The following is an 18211-nucleotide window of genomic DNA, read 5'->3' as shown; positions in this document are numbered from 1 at the left end:
GAATCACCACTCAAACCAATACTTCATGTTGCGTATACGACCTGTAGACTCTTGCAATCTATACCTGCAATAGAGAACAAGAAACTTTGTATGTGGAAATCCTACTGAGAGCTGTTTAATCTACTTACAAAACTAAGTTATTGAATTTTGTTTCAATGTCAAAAAATTAATCACTCAATTTCGCTTTTGAATAGCAGTTTTACTAAACAAAACTGATTTTGAGTGATGGAAATCTTTATTTTGATCTTTACGCATTCCATTCCTTGTCTGTTTGTATACTGCAGTTGTCTAGTTCACAAGTGTCAAATAGGAATGCCTTTTTACGATTAATTTTGTGCCACCTGTAAATATAGCAATTTTAAGGGACTGAACTTCGACTTTTTTTCAATTCAATCCCTCAATTCCCTCTCAGGCGATCCAAAAGCATGTAAAACTAAAACTACTATTTTCAAAATTTTATAAATATTGAAAATTGCAGAGCTCCAGTAGGTCTAATATATTCCAATTAATGCTTCGCTCACCCAAAATCTCTTTCCTTAATACAATTTTCACATAGCTAATGAGTTCCTTTTTTTGTTTTTAAATAATATTGGATGACCTGTGAATTCATGTTAAAAGTAATTATTGGAATTTATTCGATTTATAAATCTAATTAAAGCCGGCAACAGAACAAACAAATAAAATGTGTGCCTAAATCTCACGCTCTCTCACCACATAATTCCATTTATTTGCACGGACACGCATCGGTTGACAAACCGAAAAATTCCAAAACAAATTGAAAAATTAAATATTTACCGAAGTACATCAGAAAGCAAAGAAGAAAACTTACTGAAAGGATAAACAAAGTTAAGTGAAGCACGCGTCATTTTGTTATTGGGAAGAAATCTTTAAAAGCCAAGTAAAATAGAAGTAATGAATAAAATACTGGGAAATAAAGAACGACTGAAATGTGGTAGCATATTGGAGAAGGTAGGAAATGAAATGAAAAAACAAACTTTAAAACTTGCGGGATGCCTGCTAACCTACATACAAAAGAAAATATAAACAAACGCCCACACATCACATGCCTAGACACGCGGGTATGTATGTATGTATGTATTAGTATATATGGTGGTAGATGTCTATGTGTATGTATATTTCATGTTTGTATATCAAGTAAGTGTGTACAATAATCTCAAATTGAGTCAATGGAAAAATGCTGTACGTTGCCGAAATGTATGCAAAAACAATGCTTAAGAGCTGACTTTGTTCTTGTTTTTTTCTTTTAAATTTTTTGTAGCAATCGCTCAGAGTTGTGGGCTAACCAGCTGCTGAGCACTTCGTGACCACCTGCTAACACAATTTTAATTATACTCCCGAAAGCCAGTTGAACAATTTTACAAAATGACGCTACAAGAGCAGTTAGGAGGAGAAAAGAGGAAAGGAGAGAGCGAGCAATGAGGTGAAGGAGTGCGTAGAGGTGAGGTCAGCATATACTTACACACCATATTTGTGTGTGTGTGTGCTTGAAAAATGGGATTCACCTACGTGGGCGTATGTATACAGAACGTCATCAGGTGAGGCAGCAAAAGCAATAACAACAAAAAAAGTTGTGAATTGCTGATAGCAACAATGTCTGCAGCGCTGGTAAAAAGCTGCATTGAATTTTTTATTTTTTGTTTTTGATATTTGGTACAAATAATTTAATAGTAATAAATAAAACTGTAATATTCTGTTGGTTTTTTTTTCATTTCTCAGTATTTTCGTGTTAGATTACAACCAACAGTTAATTTTTAATTAAAATAAAATAATTTTAAATCCTCTACTAAAATACTTATTCAGACTCATAAAGAGTCTCAATCCTTCGTCATTATTATCAAAACTTACCTGCACTATTATTCTGCGCCATTTTTCCTTCAAATTTTGCTTTAATTTCTTCAATAAAAATTCATGCAACGCACCAGCACAAATACTCTCGTAATTTATTTAATTTTTCACATCAATGACCGTATGAATATCGACATAAGTTAACAAAGCCCAAATTTTCACTTTTCCGCACTCTTGTGAAACTTCTAATTTCACGCAAAACATAAAATGTACGCTAAATAAACACTTATCATTCACCAAATTGGAGTTCCAGTCAAATGTCTCACAGTTACATACATATATATTTATATATGTTACCATACTAGAGTGATAGCCAAATTACAAGCCTAGTATTTGTCATGATGCGCTCTTTAACGGAGAAAATACGTCCGAACACGGAAAACTCAAAAGAAAAACTGCCAGCAAATGTCTTTATTTGCGAAGTTAAGAGCTCGTTACAGTTGGGCAAACGAATCAAATGCACTCCTTCGCTTTCCACTCAACCGACTCCCATCGCTAGCTGCTTGACTGCTAACCGTCGACGACATTGAGTGGGGCGATAAGCGAAAGTGCTTGGAGATGTGAAATTGTTGCTCTCGCAGTGACACACATACACACAGATATTCATATCCAGCAAGAAAACTGACTGGTTTGGAACTTATGTGCTCTGTAACCATCAACTGCCCTGTTTTCATATGTGTGAGTACTATTTTTCAAGCAAAATGCTAGCTACAAATTTTGGTACTTGTAATATTTTTATGATTTGAAGGCATAATTTTCTGCCACATGAAATTATAGTATTTGGCAACATTGAAAGCTGCTCACAACAACATATTTTTCCTCCTTTTTAAGGTTTTTTTAATTTTTTGTATTTGAGGTAACCAATCGATGCTTGCACTCTCCTCAACATTAAGCTTTATATTTGTATATTCTACTTAAGGGGGCAGATACCTGTAAACGGCCATACTACATTTTCCCTGATTTTCATTAAAATTATTTAAAATGAAAAAGTCAATATATTTTTTTCAAAATTGGCATACAGTTTATTTATACATTAAAATAATATAATTTTATTTTTTAATCATTTAAAATGGCGGATGTACAGGAAGGTAGCAGAGGGGCATCCCCATCGGCGGGCATTGTAGCATCGGCGTCAGTGACCTGAATACAAAACACCAAAAACTTTTTTTTATATTAATGTCATAATTTCTTTATGAATTGAAAAAAATTAGAAGAATAAAATGCTTCAAAATGAATTTTGAGGCGAATTTTCTTACTATTTTTGCTTCGAAAAAATTATTTTTTGAAATTTGAAAAAATCGTTTTTTTACATATTTTCAAAGTTTAGACCTTCAAAAATATGCCCCTTAACGGATTTTTCAAAATTCGAATTATTTTCGGAGCTACAGCAGATTTTGTGACGTGGCGTCTAAGCCGGCCGAGTGGAGCGCATCGCACAATGAACGGCAGATGTTACCGGACGACTTCAGGATTCCTTCTTTCCAGAAAATCTTTTGTATCCCACAGAACCTTTATTTACCTGGAAATATATAGCCGATTAATCCAGAGTGAGTAGTAAATATTATGATCTAAGTTATTCTATTGGGATTGTTGCTCAAACTTCGAACGGGGTTTTCTCAAAACTATTTTTTTTTGAGACGGTCATCATGATATCTCAAGTTCTACTTGACCGATCGCTTTGAAGTTTGATAACAATTTTTTATTATACAACTGTCCATCGCGCCTGCCTCGGATTTTGAAAATTTTAAGTTTAAAGTATTTTTAAAAGATTTAAAAACGTAAGAAAAGGAGAGTAAAATTTTTTTTTTTTTTTTGAAGTTGTCGCCATTTTGTGAATTTCTTTTTTGTTATTTGGCGTAATCCGATAGCGACATCCTAACTAATGAAGATTTTTTTAATTTGTTTATTTTAGATCACTACAAGGGTTGGAGCATCATGGAGCACCGTTTTTTATGTATCCGCCGGCCTATAATTCCACAATTTTTTTATTAATTTTTTTTAATACTTTTCCAATATTAATAAAAGCCATAAAAAAATGGATGGTAAAAATATTTTAAATTTTTTTTGTATCTTAGTTTTAAAAATACCTAAAATTAAGGCGTCTAGACCAGAATACCCCCTTAAGGGGCTAGCGGTAGTCAAATGCCCGAGAAAATGATGATTTTCAAGAATTTTTGTTTTGCTAATCAATTGGTTTATTTTATAAAAATGAAAACATAGCATTAATACATCATTTTTCGACTTGACTTTATTAAAATTTCAAAAAAAAATATTAATAATTGCAAAAGTTATCGCTGTTTGTGTGGATGCCGTTTCTCCAGAAGTCCCTTCCGGTGATCATCACAAGTCCTTGGAGATTCATCTAAAATCAATCGGACAAGAAAAATTAGTTTTATTAATAGATAATCTTGTGCCTGATCGAATAAGTTTTTTTTTCAAAATATAGACTTTATTTCAAAATTAACAACATGGCGGCCTGAGATTTTTTTTCAGATTTTCGATAAAAAAAGCGACAATTAATTGTCTACAAAAAATCAAAATTTTTGAAAAAAGCCCTTCGATCAGGCACGAGTTTTAATATTTTTCAAAAGCAGTATAAATTTTATTGAAATATGCCAAGTGGTTATTAGGTTACAGTGATCACCAGTTCAAAAAACTTAGTTTTGAGAAAAATGCATTTAAAGCTTTGTTTTTGACCGAGCGCCCTTTGTTAATTGTCGAATAACTCGTAAAGTATTTGTGGGATTTACTTCACACTTCTCAATTTTCACACAATATTTTTATGATGCCATACTTTAAGAAATCGAAAAAAGTCCAATTTTTTCAAAATTCTAGCTACCCCTAACCCCTTAAGAAAACTATGAGCTAACAGCACCCACCAGGAGCTGAAGGTTTCTGGTGAGGTTTTAGTACACAAATGTAACTATGAGGTTGCATGCAGCTCAAACTTTGCTAGCGCCATTGCAGTAATCTTTGCCCTTCTAAGTATTAAAAAGCTTTTATTCCGTCGATTCAAACCTCTACACATTCAGTTCAGTTCTTAGAATGATTGGGTAAAAATTTATTGAATGCAAAAACCAAATGTATATTAAGTTGCAAAAATAAAAGTAGAATTAAGGAAATTTTAAATAGTGTAGAAGCATTTCTGAAGATTTGCCCTACAGGGTATGCAAAAAACTATGCAAAAATAAAGTCTATATTGAGTCGAAAAACTAAAAGAAGATTTTTCCTACAGGATATGCAAAAAAAAACTATTCAAAGGTCTTTATTACGTGGAAGAAATAAAAGTAGAATTAAATAAATTTTAAGTAGTGCATAATTTTTTTTTACATTTTTCCTACAGGGCATACAAAAAAACAATGTGAAAGTAAAGTCTTCATTAAGTTGAAAAAATATTAAAAAGTAGAATTTAAAAAATGTTATCTAGTGCATAATTACTTCCTTAAATTTTTCCTACAGGGTATGTATGCATAAACGTCCGCACACACACAATTACCACAGCCAAGAACATAAGGGAAGAGCGTAATAGAAATATTATCATGCTTATCCTCTGGAAATTCCCTTAAAATACTATTTAACTAAGCAACTAAGCGAACATTTACTCCTCTCTTTCATTTATAGCACAACACCATTTTTTTATCATGCCAAACTGGAAATATTTATTCTTTTCTTCCCCCCTTTTTGATTAGACGCTCGCTCGCTTAGCATCACGTCCAAATTTACCGCTATCAGCACATCTGATGTTGTTATATACTTATACAAAACTACCCCACCTTCTCTTTCTCTCACAATTTCCGCAACCTACTCTCCTACCGAATATTAAGTTCTTGATTGCTTATTTTCAATCTACCTGATTGTCACTTTCATTTGGGTAGGTTATTTAGTATTGTCGTTACAGTTCGTTCCATCTGTTTACTTTCCTAACACAAACTAACGAAATAACTCAACTCAACTTAACTCAACTCAAATCATCTATTATACATTTTCACTCAGTCTCCTCACTGCAATTGCTTGCGCACTTTACGCTCTCGCCAAATAACTGCTACTCTCATTTTAGTCGTTGTTGTGGTATGAGTATGCTATATTTCCACCCCTACCATACGATTGGTGAGCCACAAAATGGTTGCCATGGTTTTTCAAAGGTTTTATGAACGGGTTTTTTTTGTTAAATGATAAGGAAAATCTAACTTTTAATTTAATAACTCTAACAAAGTATTCTATGAAGTTCCACAAGCATTGAAATTGAGCATAGTCCAATAATCAGAAAATCCGCCTTCATGGTGAGTCTGGCATTAACTGGCCACGCTACTAGCTCTTGAAGTAAAGATACTTTTGTCAACCAAAAACTTCACAACTTTATAAAGTTCTAGCTCTTTGCGAAACCCTTAACTTAGAAATATTATGAGCTACTATCAGCTATTTTTTTAAATGCTCAAACGCTTGTTATGTCATCCTACCATTTAACTAGAAGATGAGTTTAGCTGCTATCGGTCGAAAAAAATTCTCTAATCAAGTTTGGAATACGTGATAGAAAGAAGCCCATATTTCTCAAATCTGACATATCGCACCCTAAATACAAAAGGGTCACAACGCAAAATTTTCCACACTCGAGCTTGACTTGTTTACAGTAAGCTTATAACAGTCCTACCAAAAAACAAAAAATTTATTTTTGCCATATGTCATCAGCGGACCGTTTTATTGATAACGTCTCGTTCATATTTGAGCAGAAATATATTTTGAGTTGTGACCCTTTTGTATTTAAGGTGCGATATGTACATTGAATTTAATCCAATAAAGCCTAAAATGATATTTTTATTTTTTTTAATTTATGTTATATTAATAAAATAAAACGCAATTGCCGACCGATTTCGCCCATTTTCAATACCCCTCTAACTTCAGTCAAGAGTAATACACTAAACTTCGTTGCGAAATTCGAATATACTCGTAGCTTACAAAAAATGATTTTTGACCATTGCTTATTGCAAGTGAAACCACTGTTGGAGAGCATATCGCTCATTTGTCGCGAGAGTAGTTTAAAAAAAAACCAAAATGTCAAGAAAAACATGTTCAAAGCTTTCAAATTACCCTAAGTAAAAGTAATGAAATATTTTCGTCTAAAGAGATACTTAATTAATTTTGTCATTAATTTTTTACATATGAAGAAAAGAAAGAAAAATTTGTGATTTTTGTTTTATTTTTGGATTATGACATTCTTGTAGCCAGTGGCGTCAGATATGTTGTCACCACAACCCTTTTAGAAATAAGTAAAATAAGTAAAAATAAGTATGTAATATAAGTATATATTAAGAAGACAAAAATACGAATATTACCATTACTCTTGAACCTTCTGGCCGAAGTATCGCACTTACATTGCTTCAGTACTTTGCACACAAATATTTTGAGCCAAGTAATAAGTAATAAGTAATATTGATCCAATAGCTGATTTCGATTCACCAACATCCCAGCGAGTAGTGAATAAAACACAAAATTTCCCTTGAACTATACATTGCATATAATTTTGCAGCACTGCATTATTTACGTTTTGACAAACAGTTATGTAATTCCACTGTTTTTCAAAGCATCTCGCCTGAAGCAGCAAAATGTAATAAAAGGTATCCCTCCTTATACTTGGTAGCACTTTCCTAAGCATGTCGCTTGTGAGTTGAATGGCTTAAAACAAAGCTTCTCGAATATCGCTAAACTGTTGTTGCTTTAACAAATTGCTTGCTTAGCAAACAGAAAAGTGATGAAACGAAAGCAGAAGTGATGAAGTAAAAAGTTCGAAATATTTTCAGCCGAGCAAAAAAAAATGAGTGCTGCTATGAATAAGATTTAGTATAGAATGCAATAACAAGGTATGAGCCAATGATTCTGTTCCCATAATACAGGGTTAGGGGTAGTCAGAGGCCCGAAAAAATTATGATTTTCAATAATTTTTTTTTTTTTGGTAGTCAATTGCTTTATTTTACAAAAATAAAAACGTAGCATTAATACATCACGTTTCGACTTGACTTTACAAAATTTCAAACAAAAAAATGTTTAATTGTAAAAGTTATCGCTGTTTGTGTGGAACCCGTTTCTCCAGAAGTCCCTTGCGGTGATCATCACAAATCCTTGGAGAGTCATCCAAGTTCAGTCGGATAAGAGAAATTAGTTTTATTAATATGTAATCTTGTGCTTGATCGAAGCTTTTTTTCAAAATTAACAATATTGAGGCCTCAGAAAATATTTTTCAGATTTTCGAGAAAAAAACCGACTAATAATTGTTAATAAAAAATTTAAATTTTTGAAAATAAAATGCTTCGATCAGGCACGAGTTTCTTATGTTTTTCAAAAGCAGTATAAATTTTATTAAAATCTACCAAGCCGTTTATAAGTTACATTGATCACCAGTTCAAAAAATATAGTTTTGAGAAAAGCGCATCTAAGAGTTCTCTATCGATTTATGTAGACATACGAATTATTTAATTACTTACACTGTGTCATCTATTCCTGGGCCATATAAAAATTCTTCAGCCGTCATAGCCGCTTCCAAAATATCGATTTGCTGTTGCCTAAGTAGCATTCTACCTTATCGAGTGTTATCGTTAGGGCGCTTATCTGCCACTTTCATACGTGCAGCATCCATTCGGCGGTTGCTTGCAACTGCTGCTAGCCAACGCTCCGAAATACAGTTTTTTGAAAATTCTGATTACCCCTAACCCCGTAAGGACGTCGAAGATGAAGCGCACTCTGGTAGGTCAACCTTAGAAAATGATGATAAATTCATTCATTTATTAAAAATGAAACAATAACAATAAAATATTCATGTGCATACAGATAATTATAATTATGAGTATTTTATTGTTGGAGAAAAAAATTATGTTATGAACTTTTTTTATTTTTTAAGTGAATTTAATTTTCAAATTTAATTTAAAATTTTTCTCACTAAAGCGGCTATCCTATAAATAATTTTAAATGCAGAAGAAAAATAAATATCCTTTACTTATGTATTTTTAAAATCCAAATTTTTTATATGTTAAATCAAAAATTTAAAAAGTTTGCTCATTCAAGTGATTTTAAATGCATTTTTTTCCCTTGTTCACTCCTCTCGGGAGTATAGGGCCGCGACAACGCTTGTCTTGCGTTGGTTTCGTTAATCTATTTTGATTTCTGTCAAGGTAAGTGATTAGCCTGCCACTATCAGTCCTAAGTAGTGGGATGGCCCACCTGTTGTTGCTTAGGAGCAACGCCTTCTTTCTGCTTGGAACGCCATCTGTGTGTCACATTTTTCTGTCAGAAGGATCATACAGATGGTTGAGGACTTCGATAAATTTTGGCGTGTCTGCGCTATTACCGCGATTGCCCACTTCCTCTTGCTGGCGTCACTGATGTAATGCCACTGATTTTGCTTGTTTAGCAGTCACATTGCAATAATGCTCCATTGAGGTACGATATTTATGTTTGTTTTGTTTTTTTTTTGTTTAGGAGAGAAAGTAGGTAAATTTGGAAAAATGCGAGGTCCGTGCTTTACATGGGATTCGAAAACCCACAACCTCTGGGATGGTAGTTGGTGCACTTACTCTAGACTACCGAGGCCTTTCTTTGCATACCTAACTTTAAATGCAAAAGAAAAATAAATATCAATTATCTTTTATTTTTTTTTTTAAGGTAAATTCTTTTTTTTTTAAGTAAAAAATTTAAAAATTTTCCTTACTAAAGTGGATAACCTATGTATACCCAATTTTAAATGTAGAAAATAATAAAAATCCTCTACTTCTTTTTAAAGCCAACACTTTTTATCTTTAAGTAAAAAATTTTCAAATTTTCTCTCTAAAACGGCTGTCCTATACCGCATTTTAAATGCAGCAGAAAATAAATGCCTCTACTTATTTTTAAAATCAACTTTTTAATTTTTTAAGTAAAAAGTTTTAAAATTTTCCAAATTTGGTAGAGAAAGTTCCGCTTGGACTAAGCGAAGGCATGCACGGATCCGTCGACGAGGGGATGAACTCAAACTTTCTGAGGATGCTTGAGTGCCCATATGTGAGATTGAGCTTATAGCTCAAGCCCTTTAATCTAATTGCGGTACGTGCAGCTGCAATTCAACCTGCGATGTGTATAGGTACCACATTTAACATTACATTAAGCGCTAGAGTAGTAGAAGTTCGAAGCGCCCCACTGATTCCAATGAGTGCCGACCTCTGAACTCTCTCCAGCTTCTTCACCAATGTCGTCTTCTCTAGTGAATTCCACCAGACAACTTCTCCATATAACAAGATTGGCTTTAGTATGGTATTATAGAGCGAAAATACAACTCTAGGCCAGAGTCCCCATCTTTTGCCAATTGCGCCCTTGCATCCATACAAGGCGATTGTTGCCTTCCTTACTCTCTCCTCAATGTTGGGCTTCCACGTTAGCTTACTGTCAAGGATTAGACCCAGGTACTTCACCTTGTCAGAAAGCACCAACGGAGCGCCCCCCATCGAGGGGAGTTTAGCTCTGGGTATCTTCACCCATATTCCATCAAGGGAGGAGTGGACAGGGGGCAACACTTGGGGGCAGGACCCGGTTAATCTGTTCACGGATGGCTCGAAGTTGGACGGTAGGGTTAGAGGAGGACTATTCTGCAAAGAGCTCCCACCAAACTCAAATTCAGGTTACCGGATCACTGCAGTGTGTTCCAAGCAGAGGTGGCCGCAATTAAGGAAGCACCTGACTGACTACTTACTTGCGTAATAACTGTTAAGAAGGTAAATATTTACGCCGATAGTCAAGCGGCAATCAGGGCCCTAGGCTCTATGATGGTGCATTCGAAACTGGCCAGACAATGCCTGGTCTCTCTCTCTCGATTGCATCAGAATTCTTCGATATAAAGATAATTTGGGTACCTGGTCATAGTGACATTGCTGGAAACTGCGAAGCCGACGAGCTGGCCAGACAACGGACCTGTGAGGTGGTGTGCCCATGAAAGGAGATGATCGGGATCCCCTTGACAGCCTGCGCTCTACTCCTGCAAGGATGGGCTTTGCACCAACTCAGCGAGCGCTGGGTAAGTACACGAACGTGTAAGGTCGTGAAGTCCTTCTGGCCACGTTTGGATCGGAGGCGTTCGATAGATATTTTGAGGATGACAAAATCTCAGCCCTCAAATTTCATGGACATCCTCACGGGGCACTGCCCGCGGGGTACACATGCCGTGAGACTCTTCGAGTCGTTTTTGCATCAGCTGTATGGAGAATAAGGTGGAATTATCTCAAAACCTGCTCCTTAGCTGCCCAGCTCTCGCGGGACTAAGATTTAAGCATATTGGTTTTCACTTCTTTTCTGCGCCTGCTGATATAGCAGGTTTTGATAACAAAAATCTGATGAACTTCTTCAGCAGCATTAAGAGGTTGGCACAACCGCAGAGTAGTCACTGATCATAGTCCACAAACCCCACCCCTTTCCCTTTCGTCCTATCGTCCTTTTCCTTCACCTCTTTTCTCCTCTTGCAATGGTATCATTTCAATGGTATCAATCAAATTTCTTTCGTCCAAGTGGGCCCACTCTATGGGCAACCATCACTACCTAACCTAACCTAACCTAAGTCCAAATTACTAATTGCAGCAGGGAAATGAATATCATTTAATAATATCTAAAATCAAAATATTTTATAAGTCAAACATTTTTTAAATTTTCGCTCACTAAAGTGGTTATCCTCTACCTGTTTTAAACCGCTAAAATTATAATCTTTTACTCACCTTCGAATGCATTTAATAAGTAAAAACAAACAGCAGGTTGTTCTTTCAATATAAACATATATGTATACATATAATCTCATTCGCTACTATGTAATAATATATATTATGTATGTGTTTGTATATAATTTCACTAGATATTTTCTATGTTCTGGTATTTTTTATCATTTAATATTCATATTTTGTACATAAATTATATTAGCAAATTTTTCATGGTTTATATTATTTTTTCAATGATTTTTATTTTTTTTTTTTTGGAATATTCACTTCAATTGGAGAATATGAATATTCTGATTCATGTATTATGTATTACATACTTATGTGTTCGTTTGCAGTTATTCGATAAACAAATCATTACAAATATTATTTGCTATTTGTATATAATTTATATTTTATGCATATATTTGAATATATAACAAATGGTACCCCTGTAGAATTGCGCGTTGATGCGAAATTACGTATCTGTGGACATTTTACAGAAGTCGCTTTAAGCAAAAAAAAACTTTTGCGCGAAACTTAGACTGAAACTCAAATCAATATTCATACATTTTCGGCTTATCGGTAGAGAGAAGCAATTTCAAGTGTGTATAAAGTCCGGGACAAAACAGCTGATTTATAATAAATAAACTTCCCGAAATATTAGTTCTGTTCATGAAGCAAATAATGTGTACAAAACACTTGCAAAGCAGGGGAAAATGAGAGAGCAAAATGGCATCTAATTTTGAGGGGAAGTTGCAAGTTTTTACTGGATAAATTTTTACTTGTAAGAATTTGCAACAGCTGATCGCAAAGTAAAAATAAACACGAATTCAAATGTGTGAATTGGGTAAAAATTCTAAATTTATGTAAAAACGATAAACTTCCGTTATTTGTATTTTATTTTTGTATTTTATTTGCTTTATTTTTATTTTGAATTTTATTTGCTTTGTTTTTATTTTGTATTTTATTCGCTTTATTTTTTTTAATTTAACGAGGTAGCTCAACTGAACAAATGTTTAATTTGTGAGATTTTTTCCACCAACAATTAAATCAGCTGTTCGCCAAACTTGCAAATTGTTACTGGCTTTGCGTTCATGTACTTTTGATAATTTTATCTTTGAGAGCGAATTTTCGGATACTGGATAATTTTTTAATGAACAGAACCCATTCCCAGCTCCTTATATTAACACTTCCACGTCGGCATGGTTCACAAAAATTTTCTACTCTGCCGCCGGAACTTTTTACAAAGTTGTGCATTAAAATGTAGGTTGGTAGGTAGGTAAGATGGCTAGAGTACCCCAGGTACACTACAAGTAGCACTTACGTGCCGTTTTGAAACCTGTGCAAAGGAAAATTTTTGAGAAGAGAAAAACCGTCTACAGCCATCCATTGCTGTTGATGTACCGGAAGAGAGAAAAGGGATGTAAGCTGGAGAATTTCTTCAAGTCATCCCTAAAGGGCACGCTAAGGAATCTCAAGCGCCTAGCCGCCAAAGCCGAACATTTGCAGAGAAAGTGTTCAACAGTCTCTTTCTCTGCAGGATCCCCACAGCTTTTGTAATAGGGGTTGTACGGAATTCCAATCTTCTCCGCATGAGTACCAATCACCAAGTGACCAATGAGTTTGGAAATTGAATGGCGGGGGATTCCCATCGCCTTAAGCGTTCTGTTTCTACCGTATTGAGGCCATAGTGTATTCGAGAAAGCACACGATGAGACATACCTCCATCTGTCTTGCCCTTTTTTTTGAAAGAAATTGTGTAGTTTCTCTTTAACGACCCCTTCCTGGCAAGCTCATCGGCAATTTCTTTTCCCTCTATATTCCTGTGTCCAGGAACCCAGATAAGGAACATTTCCCTGCACGTTCGAGACGTTTGAGTTCCTCCTTACAGGAGTTCACGAGAAGAGAGCTGCAATACGGCGACGACAGGGCCTTGATTGCAGCTTGACTATCGGAAAAAATATTAAAATTTAAAAATGTAAAATATAAAATTCATTGCAACATAATAAACTTAGCTGATAAATAAAGGTATTTAACGATGTTATAAAAAAACATTAAAATATATTTCAGTTCAATAATAAAATATTTATTTTATTAAGTTTCTTTTGCAAATAAAATGTGCACTTTATTTATTTAATAAATTTGTTCTTAGCCGAATGGATTGGTGCGTGACTAGCATTCGGAATTCAGAGAGAACGTTGTTTCGAGTGTCTGCCAAAATGAAGAAAAAGTTGTTTTCTAATAGCGGTTGCCTCTCGACAGGTAATGGCAAACCTCCGAGTGTACATCTGCCATGAAAAATTCCTTATAAAAACCATCTGCCATTCGAAGTCGGCTTAAAACTGGGCTCGGGCAAACACTCAAAAAGGGGGTAACTGCCAATTGTATATGGATAAATGTATATAGTAGATAGCAAAACAGTTTCCGAAATTTAACACAACTTTTAGGTATAATCAAATTTGTTGTTTTCCCCCATTTGATGTGAATATTATATGTGACATCTTCTTTTACCTTTATTAGCTTGAGAAATTGGAATCAAATCATACAATAAAAACTTGATCCGTTGTCTTCTTCGCACTCCATATCTGAATCTGCAGACTCTGCATCACTTTCACTTGTCTCTTCTAAATAACAATCGTTCAAATCGGTAGGAGCGGCAGGAGCATCAGCGAGAACATCAGCATAATTATCTCCTAAAGTGTTATCGCCCTCGTAATCCATTCTCAGGGAATATTTTTACAACGTTACTGTTGTTGTTGTTGTAGCAGTACCTTTGCCCTGTCAGTGTAGCGTAATCACCGGTCGTCTTCGTCTAGCTTTTTCGACGGGTTGGATCCAGAGGCAGAGAGGTGTTAAATGACTGGGTTTAATGGGGCATGTGAAAAGGTGGTTAGTGTCGTGTGGGATGCCTTCACATGCTGGACATATATTGAGTATGTCGGGGTCGATTCTGGATAGGTAGAAGTTTAACCTGCTACAATATCCAGAACGTAATTGTGTCAAGGTTACGCGGGACTCTCGGGGAAGTTGGAGCTCTTCGTCTGCGATTGGTGGTAGTTGGACTCCGATAACGGCATTCGGGGGTCGGGAGCTTAAGAAGGTGGTGATAGTCTCCAGGCTCGAGCCTGCGGTAACATCCTAGCAGAAACTGCTTACTGGGCAATTTGTTATGCTCCTTAACAGGCAGCATAAGGGCCTCATCACGTAGGTGTTGTATTGGTGACATCAAACGACATCCTGTCGCGGTCCTTAATGCAGTGTTTTAGCAGGTATGAGGCTTCGTCCACTGCGAATCACTGGTTCCAGGCGACCAGACAGGCGCAGCATAGTTTAGAACCGGTCGACCTATTGCTTTAAAAGTCGACAGCAACATTTCCTTGTCTTTGCCCCAAGTGCTGCCGGCAAGCGACTTGAGTACCTTGTTGCGATTCTGTACTTTGGTTGCAATAGCGGTTGTATGCGCTGAGAAGGAGAGCATGCTGTCAAAGGTAACTACCAATATTTTGGGGTTGTTAACCGTCGGAATTTGTGTATCATCGACTTTCACTTTGAGTTGTAGCTTGAGCTCCTTTGTCCAGGTGGTGAAAAGGGTCGCAGTGGATTTAGTGGGGGAGAGTTGTAAATTCCTTGCAGTGAAAATGCGAAAAAGGCTGGCGAGGTAGCCGTTTACCTTGGAGCACAGGCCATCAATGGCTTCAAAATATAGCAATTGAAAAGCAAGGCTGAAAGGACACCACCCTGCCGTGGACCTTGCTTTATTTTCCTCTATTTCTATGTTTGGTCTCGAAATATAACCGACGAATGACGACCTCTCAGGTAGTTCGCGGTCCACCTCTTCAGCCCTGGCGGGAGTGTCGACTGTAAAATGTCATCTAGTAGCGTGGCGTGGCGTGGCTGACTGTATCCAACGCTACTAGTACAGTCCTCTCGCAGGGGCGGTACTAAAATTCTACATCGAACTGTAATGTGACGCTCTGAAAACACATGAGCAACTAACACTCTGAAAGGCTTTGCAAATGGCTTTCCAATAGCACCGCGTTGAGGTGAGAGAAAGTGTTAAGTGAGATAATTGTATTCAAGAGCTTTCAGGGCTTTCTCATTTCTCCAGCTTCTGCTTAAGTTATTTTGCGACACTACAAGACTTTTCTCATATCTCCGTTGCTGTTGTGAGCATCTCAGGCATCGTTCGGTTCTTATAATTTTGGTTGTATTGCAAGGTACTTTCTTCTCTTTCTGGCTTCTGTGAGAAAAATGTCCATTGTAATGAGCTGCACGCAATGCCGTAGGTTATTAAAAATATTCAAAATTAAAGTTCATAATGCATATCATATGCATGTCATTCGTTACTTCGACTAAAGTGACTTTTGAAATGCCCATAGATACTTATTGCACATAGGTACAGCTATAACCATTGTTTTCTCAAAACGCCAATGCTTTAATCTGAATAGCCAATCCTTGCATAGCAATCCTACTTTTTATGCGTCTTTACAATAATTTGCATTTGCTTATAATTTTCATTTAAAATCATAAAAAATCCAAGCGAATACATTAAAATATAAAAGTATAAAAATATTAGCAAATGCTCGTACAATGTGGTATATGTATATGTGAAAATGTATCACACTTCAGTAATTATTTTTATTTTCTAATTCCAGACATATTATATTTTTAACGGAATATAAATAATAAGCAAGGCGGCAGGTTTACCAAGCAGATAAAAAACATGTTTTTATTTATGTATAAATTTTAACAGATTATTGATCAACTTAATGTAAGAGCGAGGTTTAGCACAATAGTCCAGCATTTTTATAAATTTAAATAACAAATGCATCAATAGTAACTGTAAAACACAAATTTTAGATTATTTAACTTATTGAATATGAATTGAATTGATATTGGATCAAAGTACATTTAACGGAAACTACGTGCACTACTCCTGCGGGGGCAGTGGGTGAGATAAAAAATTTATTACGGCTCTGAGTCAAAGTAGTTGCAAAGAAGGAAGCGGAGAAATCGTTTGCGAATAAAAGTATCAGGAGAGCCGGCGCAGCGGAAATTTAAACATCCTTCCTCGAGCAAACTTTAGAGAGCGACCACACATCCTAATAGAGCAGAAGAAATAGCATCAATTCACAAGCCACAATTACGTTCTCTTAACAGATACATCACATTAGTGCAGTTGCACGTGTGAGATGGGAAAATGCGAACAAGAATGCAAGATGAAGAATAAATTACATAAATGGTACACGATTAATGTTGCGCAAGTGCGACGTCACACGCACAGAGATTCAGTCTAATTCGCCGAGAGCAAAATAGAGGCGCCGCCTTATTATAATCTCCATCGCGGGTATACCACTATTGGTGCTCACACTCACCAACGTAAACGTACGTTCCAGCTGACAGCCCCAATACAGGAGTAACTGAAAGAGATTTAGTAGAAGCCCTAGTCGACTTATCGGGCAGTGTAAGTAATATTTTGACTGAAATATTGGATTTCAGAAAGCTGTGTCCACAATTCGCTAAAAATAGAGCAAAAACACATTCGAGTACGACTTTCTAGCAACATTTAGAGCATTTTCGAAAGGTTAAAGGGGATTTTGCGCATTAATTCATCACTGTGGATGGGATTTGGGTCTATCACCATGATCCTAAATCAAAACAAGAAGCTAAAGAGTGGTGTGAACATATATAGTTCTTCGGCTCCAAAACGAGTTAGTGTTCAGAAATCGGCAAAAAAAGTGTTAGCTGTATGAAAATCTCAATCTCATCGAATCTTTTCATCGAATCGTAAGTGAAGCACTGTAAGTATTTGTTCGGCGATGTTACTATATGGGTAGTTACACCCCCTAGGTATGTGCCTTGTTATGTCCGCACGGGATTACCTTTCCGAACCCAAAAATCCCACTATGATTAATAGAGTGCGTTTAGGAACTACGCCCATCACAATCGCAGCCCAGTAAGTGATTGTCGCACCATTGGTACAGTAATCCCCTACCCCAGGCCTTAGGTGACTGGCGAAGTATGGGAATTATTTCAATCTGCTTGTATTCTAGAGTTATGGGAGGCAAGTTCGGCTAAATCAGTTCAACTAAACTAATTCTAGTGAGAAAATTTGTATTGAGAGGTAAACAGACATTAAATCAGTATCTGCTGCGAGGACCAATTCGTTTTGTGTACAAAAAGGCAGAGCTGGGATAGAGGAGCTCTGCACTAACATGCGTAAATAGTGGCCTTCTACTGAGTATCAAGACTTAAGAGTGTAGAGATTGAGCAGGCACAACTCTACTGAGTGCCCAAACTTAAATGTGTAGAGATTGAGCACACAACTCTACTGAGTACCAAGACTTAAAAATGTAGAGGAGGAGCAGGCACAACTCTACTGAATACGCAGACTAAAAAGTGGAGAGAACGAGCAGGAACAACTTTTACAAGCATATCATAAATACTCTCGATACTCCGCTCTCCGCTAACTAGGAACTCTGTTTTAAACAAATTCATTGTAGAAAGCAATGACATACGAGTATAACAGAAGTGCAATATTATGCTTTGTCAACAACTATTTTCTCACACTTCCCATGTTGGAGGATTATAAACTAATATTTGAGGGAGTTAAGCAGAAGTACCTTTATTGGTCGCCTTGAATCTGC

At 36.0% G+C, this 18211-nt stretch overlaps 1 protein-coding gene across 1 annotated transcript in view; it reads right to left on the bottom strand.

The window, feature by feature from the left end:
* Nucleotides 1-2362, bottom strand: part of LOC128857883 (small G protein signaling modulator 1) — a 61485-nt gene extending 59123 nt beyond the window's left edge. The window contains exon 1 of the mRNA XM_054093691.1: nt 1867-2362. Within this exon, the coding sequence (XP_053949666.1) occupies nt 1867-1888 (22 nt within the window). The 5' untranslated portion in view covers nt 1889-2362. The remainder of the gene's footprint in view (nt 1-1866) is intronic.
* Nucleotides 2363-18211: the final 15849 nt, after the last annotated feature.

This window comes from Anastrepha ludens, chromosome 3, assembly GCF_028408465.1.
Source record: "Anastrepha ludens isolate Willacy chromosome 3, idAnaLude1.1, whole genome shotgun sequence".
Classification (NCBI taxonomy): Eukaryota; Metazoa; Arthropoda; class Insecta; order Diptera; family Tephritidae; genus Anastrepha; species Anastrepha ludens.
The sequence above is the reverse complement of the archived record's forward strand: the minus strand, read 5'-3'. Positions and strand labels throughout refer to the sequence as shown.